This window comes from Aethina tumida, chromosome 8 (assembly GCF_024364675.1).
Source record: "Aethina tumida isolate Nest 87 chromosome 8, icAetTumi1.1, whole genome shotgun sequence".
In the NCBI taxonomy this organism is placed as follows: Eukaryota; Metazoa; Arthropoda; class Insecta; order Coleoptera; family Nitidulidae; genus Aethina; species Aethina tumida.
Window position 1 is genome coordinate 6,271,035 of NC_065442.1, and position 10,110 is coordinate 6,281,144.

At 34.7% G+C, this 10,110-nt stretch overlaps 1 protein-coding gene across 1 annotated transcript; it reads right to left on the reverse strand.

Moving 5' to 3' along the window:
• Positions 1-6,666: 6,666 nt before the first annotated feature.
• LOC126266423 (uncharacterized) lies at positions 6,667-8,877 on the reverse strand. Its single transcript, XM_049970321.1, has one exon. It carries the CDS (start codon positions 8,875-8,877, stop codon positions 6,667-6,669), a length of 2,211 nt encoding a protein of 736 aa, XP_049826278.1.
• Between the last annotated feature and the right edge of the window lie 1,233 nt (positions 8,878-10,110).

The following is a 10,110-nucleotide window of genomic DNA, read 5'->3' on the forward strand; positions in this document are numbered from 1 at the left end:
TTCCTGTTTGTGTGTTATTTATTTGTATTTTAAATTATGCATTGTAGTTTGAAACTAAGAAAAACCAAGGATCACGTGTTAGTGCTTAAAACTTTAGTGACTAAAAGTCGTGTTTTCATCGAACCACTCCATTTGAAAATCCCCAGGCGCGCTAAATTAGGAATACGGAGAGATTGACAAAGATATACCTATCAAGCTAAAGGTTTTGAAAAAGAATTTCTACAAAGTGAATTATTGAAGGTTAGAACCCATTTTTTATTTGATTATAATGATAAATTGCTTCGTATGATCTTTAAAATACATTTCAAATATTTCATTTTAAACAAAGAAACAAAACTAAAAAATAAATAACAATTTTTTTTTAATTAATGGTACTTAGTAATAATTATATTTAAATATATAGCAAACATATTTATAAACATACATTTATTTAGTTTAATAAAACACATTTTTCTTTGGTGATGGAGGTAACTGTACAAATTTTATATGTATTTTGGTACCCGTAAATTAATATTCTTGCAATTGGTTATATTTAGTTTGCCAATGGTATGTAATCAGTACATATTGTAATTTCATTGTCATGAAGTTCCTGTGAATGTTCTCTCATTTCATCATTTTAAATATTAAATTATTTAACATTTAATTAATAATACAACACTAATTTAAAAATTGACCTGTTCAATATTTTTATTAAACTAATTACTAAGTTACAAAATAGTTTTCAACAAATGCATTATTTCAATTTTTAAATTATATTTAACCTGTCTGTGATATGTAATTAGTACAAATGTTAACTTGCGTGTACATAGTAATTAAATTATATTAATTTTATGTTATATTATTAAAAATAGTATTTTCTACATTGAAGGCAACTCGATAGTAGACAGGTAAAGTATTTATTGATTTATATTTATTTTAGTTTAATAATATATTTTTAAATTCATTAAGTATCTCAAAAATATTAATTTTAAATGCGCATCGCTAACAAAATTAAATCAGATCAAATTCCATTGAAAACAAAGTGATTCTTACTCTAAGTCTAACAGTATTTTTTTTAAAAAATACAGAAAATTAACATTAAAATGTTTTTACTAAAAGTAGTGTAGGTTCTCAATAAATTGCAATTGCTATTTAATTGATTTTAATAATAGACAATGACGCATTGGAAGCTCCTTAAATGTTAGTTTGTTTTTTTCAGGAGAATTCTACTTATTTATAGAATTAAAATTAAACTAATTTGATCAAAATTTTCGAATTTTAATTATGTGAAACGCATATTTGAATTTAATTATGGTAATTTAAAAAATATATAATCATAAATATTTTATTTATCAAAGTTATGGTTCCATAAATGGAAAATTTATAAGACCTGCCGAAAATTTATTTCAAATATTACTTGAAAGTAAGTATTGTGACTAAAAAATACAATAGGTACAATATTACGTATACAGTGATGTGAAAAATAATAAGGACACTTACTGGTATACAGAAAAAATGCACATTAAACCAATGTTTTCAATTCCTTTAGGAAAAAAAGAAAAATAATTGATTTACAAAGTTCTTTAAATTTTCATGTGAAAAAAAAAATAGGAACAATTTCAGAATTGCCAGAAATGTATTTATTTGAATAGATTTCTGTTTTAGTACTTAGTTGCTTTACTTAATCTCCATTTAATAACTGTCAAACATCGACGACTGAGTCTATTATTTTTGGCACGTTTCCTGGGGAATTGAATTTCATGCTTTCTTCACTAGGAACCAGGGAGAAGGCTCTTTTATTAGTGACTCTTTTATTCACAGAACACCCAAGAAGTACCAACCTCTTACTAATAATGAGAAACAACACTGGACGATAAATTGATTTGTAGTGTTTAAATTATTCAATAGATGTCGCCTTTAGAGTTTTCTGTATTTGACATTTGACAAAATTGGCGGGAATAGTTTCAAATTCTAATTAATTGGTATATTATAGGGTAAATTGTGAAAAATAAAACAAGCTATGGAATTAAAACAAATTTGTTACAAATTATTTATTGTATATTATAAAAAATACATCAGTATTCTGTATACTACATATTATATATAACAAAAATAAATAAATAAATACAAATACAACACAATAAATTTTTTCAATAACAATAACAAACAACATAAAAATAAATAATTCAAATTAGACAACAAACTTTCAAAAACATTAAAATTAAGATCTCTGCAAAATTAGGTTTATGAACATCACTATAATATGTATTGAAACATATATAAATATATATTATATTAATAATATATATTGAAACACATTTTGACACAGTGACCAGACAAAGATTGAGGCTGAGAACTCATGGCTGAATTGTATAAAATTATAAAATAAAATCACAGAAAAAATTCTATATTTTAATAAAACTACCTAATTCCCATTGATCGAACCTTCCCAATCTAGTTGGAACCTAGAATACCCACTTTTAGTAATATATATAATAAGACTGACATACCTAAAAAGTGCCGAGTCTATTCTGGTTCAGACTATTTAACCTACAAAATAACATTAATTTATTCAAGAGATAAGAAAAAGTATATTAATATATAAAGCATCTTCTTCAAATTTGAGGTTATTTTATGTCTAATATGATTGTAATGTAAAGTAAACATCCTAAGTACTAAATTATTGAATTACAAAGCATAGTATCCAAGTATGATTTTCTTTATCTATACATAAATTCAGTTGCCCCCCATGCTTTTACTCCTCAGAGCTATCTTCACAACATGCTATAAATTTTCGATAGGATTTAGATCAGGTGATTGGACTTATAATAAATTATCTCCAATAACGTTTTCAAAATATTGAAAACATGATTTCATTCATATACATGAATATAATAACGAATTTCTTTTTTTATTTTTAATAAATAATAATATTATTATTATTAATATTATCACAATTTTATTAATAAAATAAAGATAAATGCATACCTTTGAAATAAAAAAGGCCAACTATATTTTCTTTATTAATTTTAATATATTCAACATTATTTTTTATTTCAATAGTGGATAATGGAGTAATTATATAAGTTATATATAAGTTCTTCCGAAATTTAATGGGCTATCGTCTCAAGAATATTAAGGTGTGAAGTTTTTTAGACAATGTATTAACTAAAGAAATACCAGGAACAACCAACCAGTGACCGGAAGAATATATCAGTACAACTGATATTAAAAATAATAAGAAATCATGTAAGTTACTTAAAATAGTAACAAGTATAAATTATTATTACTGATAAATTTTATTAAAATTTATATATTATTGGGTATATTGTATTTATATAATTTGTTGTTGTCAAGAATAAGGTTTATAACCTGCAGCTCCACAAACATTAGGGCTGTTAACTTGACAATTATTTCATGTATCCACTAGAGACGAGGTGATTTGTTCGCTGTGATGTGTCTATTATTACCAGTCTTCCATCTTTCCCTAAACTGAAAATAATTCATTCATAATTCAAACATTTTTACCACCAATTACACAAATTTTCTTCTTCAACTTCTTTTCCTGCTTCATTTTGTGTTTGCCCTGAACAATATTAATTTTAACTATTATTAGCTGAAGTTGAAGGTATCTTTCATAATGTGGGACTTCCTTTATTCCCTCCATCGTCACCTTATATATTTAACGTTCTTTTCTTTTGATGTGGTTAAACAGACGTGTTGCCGTAGTTTTTACGATTTTATGGACATTCAAGTTACTGATCGTCGTAAGTTTCAAATTTATAAATCTATAGAGACTTTACTAGGGATTCCCATGATTATTTCTGTGCTCTCATTAGTTGTAGTAGTCTGAAATTGTTTGGAGACACAAAGATCCTAACATTTAACTCATTAACCCTCTCCCAAAGGATTTTTATTATTTATTATCTAAAATAATATTTTTTGAAAACTAGGTGTATGATTTTCTTTACAATATACAATAAACAACTCAAAAATTTCTTTAGTTGCTGCAAGTTTATCTTGTTCTCTGTGAACGGTTCTCGTTGTGAAGTCAGCACACCTCATGTAGGAAAGGATCTCAATGAATCTTGTGTGTGGCATGGTAGCCGTAAATATTGTTCTAAATTTTGATATTAAAATATTAAACCCACATATTAGTTTGGTTTGGTTAGCCAAAGAAATAGCACATTCAAATACATTTACATTTTGTGACACTATTTAACAATACTCTTAATTATTATTTTATTGAATAACTCACTTTCAGTGGGTAGAAGAAACATTGCGCTCCATGCTCCTGAAAAATAGTTTAAAATGTTATTAAAAAATGTGAAACAACACACTCAAATGAAAATACTATAAGAAAACGTCGTAACAATAAACAACTCCTTAATGATGGAAGTAATTGCAAGACGATGAATTCTAGGTTCGAACGATGTAACGTGGGCAAGAACTGCAGTCACTGCAATATCTTCAGTTGTTAAATTTGACCACATCGACCATCATTTTGTGGACTGCATATGTTGCAACGCATTAGTCGTACTTTGGTTTAGCCTTCTACAACCAAGAAAAATCTAGACTCTTCAAACAGTAACAAATTCCACTTTACTCCACCTTCACTACCAAACATAATTTTTAATTGCGAAATCGTGCTGTAATTATCATATTAGCCTAGAAATAAATTGTTTAAAACTCATCAAATGTTCTATTATAAGATATATACCATCATCTAATTCTTCCAATGTTTATTTTCATCCTTTGATAAAGTTAAATTATTTTTACAAATGTAAAACAACACACTCATTTATGATTTTGCATACCATTTCAAGAGCATAATGCAGTTCTCGATTCTTCCAATAACATCTAAATTGCTTTCAGTAATCCATTACACCTTTCCATATCGGTTGTGCCCGCTTTTTGGTAGGCGACATGCTTGTCAACCCCTTCTTTCGTGAAATGAGGATAACAGACACCGGGGGAAGGTCATCTGGAATCATAATCATCATCATAATCTATCATACACTTACTTCTGCCCCTTCCTTTCATGATCGTTCCGCCCCAATTCACATTTCTTGCATTTAGGTCTCCTGCTATTAACTGTGCATCTTTCATTTCCATTATTTTTTTGGCTTCTATATCACATTTGTTTCCCCTATCACATTCTATTTCCACTTACTTCTGGACAAATCATAATACCATTTGTGTCGATACACTTTTCGTGTACTCACCTGTTATTATTTGTTTTCTTTATCATAGAAGTGACTATATGTCCCCTCTTTACTTCTATACTCATTGTATCCATCCACATTAACCGTTCCATGATAATTCTCCTGCACCAAGCCAATCCCTACACTATTGCCTCTTAACTTTTTAGCAAATAAGTCTATTGCTTCCCCTATCACATTCTATTTCCACTTACTTCTGGACAAATCATAATACCATTTGTGTCGATACACTTTTCGTGTACTCACCTGAGTAGAATATGGGGCACTTGAGACAGACAGCGTAGGTGTGACGTCACGACTCCCCCCTCCCCTCCGGCGCCAGTGGGGCACTTGAGACGAACAGCGTAGGAGTGACGTCACGACCCTGTCGGCACGTGCCGCCCATCTGTTTGGGTGGTTGCTGGCCTTTGTCGGCAAGTGAGCACGCGCCACCCCTCTGTTTGGGGCGGTTTGTAGCCTTTGTCGGCATGTGGGCACGCGCCACTCATCTGTTTGTGATGGTTTATAGCCTTTGTCGGTATGTGGGCAAGCGCCACCCTTGTCGTGGGCCACCTCAGACCAAAAGCGTAGGTGTGACGTCACGAGTGTATGATATGCGCACCTTTCGTGGGCCACTTCAGACCAAAAGCGTAGAAGTGACGTCACGAGTCTATGACATGCGCACCTTTCGTGGGCCACTTCAGACCAAAAGCGTAGAAGTGACGTCACGAGTGTATGAGTCGTGGGCCACCTCAGACCAAAAGCGTAGAAGTGACGTCACGAGTGTATGACATGCGCATCTTTCGTGGGCCACTTGAGTCCAAAAGCGAAGGAAGACGCGTATGCGCGCATTTGTTTATTTTTACCTGTTCGTGGGCCACTTCAAACCAAAAGCGTAGAAGTGACGTCACGAGTGTATGAGTCGTGGGCCACCTCAGGCCAAAAACGTGGGAAGACGCAAGAGTGAATGAAAATGCAATTAATTTATAATTATGCTTTATTACATATTAAAAACAAAAACACATCAATAAGTTAACAATTTATTATTATTATTGTACACTTATATTACAATTTATTATTCTACATTTATATTACAATTTATTATACATTTTGTTATTTCGATACATGAAAAAGAGGTGAAAAAGTTCTTTCTTTCGTTGTTGCTTTCGAATCCCAGTCGTTGATTGGTGCAAATACCGTGTTTCTAAACAGAAAACATACATATACAATATTAATTATTCAATGGTAATTTTTGTAGTGATACACCTTTTTTGTGATTGATTATTTGACTGAGGCTCATAAGTGTAGTTGTGGTGGCTGCGATGTAGGCTGAGTGTACAAGTCCGTTTCTCACTCGGTTGTACGCGTTGAATATATCAAAAACAAAATAGACAAATTGTATGTACCATATATATCTATATAATATTAATAATTCAAAGTTACCTTTTTTTTATATTATTATATTAATTTTTTAATTTCCACTTAATTAGTTCCTAGGGACCTTGTATCCGAATGGCCGAGAACTGTTGTCATCCATGAAGAGTGTCTTTGTTGAATTCGTTCTGTATGTCTTTGTCTCCTCTTTGGTTACTACACGATGATCTTTTGTCCGCACAAAGTTCATCGACGTCAAACGAATGGGATCTGTTTTTTCTAGAACCATTTGTTTAATTTTCTCAAAATTAATCAACCGAGAAGCACTGTATGTTAAGGCGATCCCTTTCACCTTACAAACATGTTCGATACACTGCTTCGTCGTTGACCACACCGAGTATGCGTAATTTTTCGGCCCGCCCGAAACAAATTCCGTGATGTAGGAACCGATACCGTATACCTCCAGCTCATCGGTCATGTCCCCAATGAATTTTCCAGTCGAGGGATCTGGAAAATGGTTGCTTGACACATAGATAACGGAATCGGTGTTGTAGTATAAAACACGTGTATCCAACATCTCTAGATATTCGTACAACTTCAAACGGGCCTGTGCTGTAACAAAAGCTGCAATTACCACATTCACAGTAGGCAGAGATTCCACAGCCTCGTCGGCGTACTCCCAGTTGATTACAACAGTTTGTTCATTCACAGGAGTTATACTGTTGACATTCTTCGACGGATGCGCAAGGAGATCAAAGCATTCCTGAGGATCGTTGACGATGGTTGTTTGTGGTTGGTTTTCACGTTGTCCAAACTTTCCCCAGAACGAATTCAACATTAATTTGGCGAGGGATCGAAGACCAGGGTTATTTTCGATGCGTTCCGGTGTTAGCTTCACTTTTTCAGCTTCTTCAAAATCCACCAGATATTGTTGTTGTTTCACCACATCGTTTATGCAATCCGCGGGCCAGCCGGAGGCTTCCTGTTTAATTTTGATGAATTTATTCATCATTTCTGTGAATAAACCCGGCTGACCCGCCGCATGGTTGTATTGACGCGTTTCGTATGTCCACACTTCAAACACTTCCACAATCCTGTAGCCTTTTTCCAATGCTTTCAGGACTTCTGCAATTACCCATGTCCCTGTGAACAATCGTTCTTCCTCCGTATGGCAACACTCACGCTGCTGTGAACTTTCACCACAGCTGTTGCAAAGGGCGAACATTAACTTTCCCTTCATCCTGACAGGGAGAACGGGGTGGTACAACTGCGCGGGTGGTAAAATTTTACATTTCACCATGCCATCTACGGTGGATAAATCAATGTCCCGGGCTGCAGATCCTACATAAATTGTGGGGTGTCCTAGAGGAAATCGGCCGTACTTGCACACAAAAGGGTACAACGAACATACATCGATGTATTTGATACGCTCACCCTCGTTACATTTGTAGTATGTAACAGTGTTTCCGGTTCGGCCTCCATAAAAACCGTCACGAGGATTCAATGGTGATGTTGCCAACACGGGATGGTTTTCGACAAAATCACGTACTTCACAACTCTGTTTTAATAATGCGCGGAAGTTACATTCCCACATTTCGATGACTTCAAATCCCAGGTTGCGAAGTCGAGTCGTTTTAATGGTGGTGGCCTCGTAACGATTTCGCATGGTATCCATTTTATCTCCTCCAATCGATGTGTCTCGGTGAAATTTGAAACAGCTGGTGCATCCATGGAAGTAACAACCGTGAAACTCGAATACCTGACGCTGCTCCTCGTTAAAACCGTCAACTTTGAGTCCTCCTCCTACTAGGTGTTCTCGACCTGTACCGGCGTGGTGTATGGTGATTCCTCGTACGTTCTCCTCCCACAACAACCATTGTAAAGCGATAACCGATTGATTATCAGCCAATCGGTAACCACCACGGGGAATAACGGCGATTGTATCGGCTTCCAGATAGTTTCGTGCAAACACCTTATTACACGCTGATGCTATTGTTGTTGCTTCGGTGAATGGACAAACCTTACACTCGTTAAGAAGCATCGACCTAAATGAAAGACAGGCTCTCATTAGTATTTCCACGTCCGACTTGCAATATGCGACGATTTCCTCCTGGAAATTAAAAACATCATTCTGATGCTCTTGATGCCAGTTTAAAAACGTATGTCGGTCCTCGGGCTTCATTTGATTCGGACCGTAAAATTCAGCAGATGGTAAAGGACCCACGTATTGCTGATTTTCCAGGGTATTAAACAAGTGTGGAAAATAACCCTTCTTAAAGTTTCCAGCAAGGCCGAAAGCTTTAGGTAGCTTTGCCAGAGCCATTGGAAAATAATTTAGCGAGTCCAAAAATCGCACATTTCCCACCTCAGCCAAAATAATTTTTGTCCCCCGCATAATTAAGTTTGGCTTGATGTCTGTTTTGGTGAGAATATAGTTCAGGATGAACTGATGGTCGAATGCTTGACCGTTATGTGCAATCACAGTCACTCTTTTGAAAATTTTGCTTTGATTCAGCACAAAGTTCATAAAATTTTCAATAGGGTTGTTGATAATTACGTGGGTCTTTACGCCGCATTTTTCACAAAATTCCACTTCCGTATCTAAACAGTTGGAACAACACAATTTAAACACACACAATGTGGTTTCATGCACTGCACTGCCGTCGGTCTGAATGGTGTCCTGTCGTGTTTCCAAATCGTAAAATATGAATAATAAATCAGTAAGGCAGGGTTCCTTTCTGTTTGGCCGAATATAACACTGTTGATTTATCTGATGGTGTTTTTTACAGATCTTACAAAAAATTTCACCACATTCATGCCTACGTTTTCCATCGACAGTTTTAAAGCACCTTTGACACAATCGCAAGTCGGCACACACGTTGGATGTCTTCTTAATCCGTAGATGATTTTCCAAACATTTCCGGCTCCTGAAGTGACGATGACAATCCACACACTCTATTTTCTCCTCATCCTCGCACCGTGGTGATTCACGACAGCACGGACAAATCCCATTGCAACGATGGTTGACGCGTGTATTGTAGGGAAGATTACATTCTTCGCAGTAGTAATCACAGGAAAACGCAGAGGTTAACGATACAATCGCGTTGTAATGTTCTTTGTGGAGTAGTAAATTAAGGGTTGGTCCTTCACTTTGTCCTTTAAAAATCACCTCTCGTCCACCGGCACCGTACTTGAACACTGTAATTCTGTATTCGGATAAAACCCTTTGGAATGCTTTCAACTCCTGAATCCCGGCACCCTCTGCGGGAATATCAACACCCGCTCTCTGGCACAGTTCCATAGCTCGTATTCCTTGTAGTTGTCCAATGTTCCGGCGAACCTGTACGAATTGTGGATCACTGGTCAGTTTCGCGATTAACACTACAAGTGCCCGTGGCAGGCAAAGGTTATCTGAATTTTTTATAACAATAATACCTCTTCTTGCAGCACATTCTTCTTCGAAACTATTATATTTTGTTTTCTGGGCACGCCCCATACCCACCGGCATCTTAATAACCGTCACTTTTATCTGAAAAGTTTCAGTGTTCACACCAGC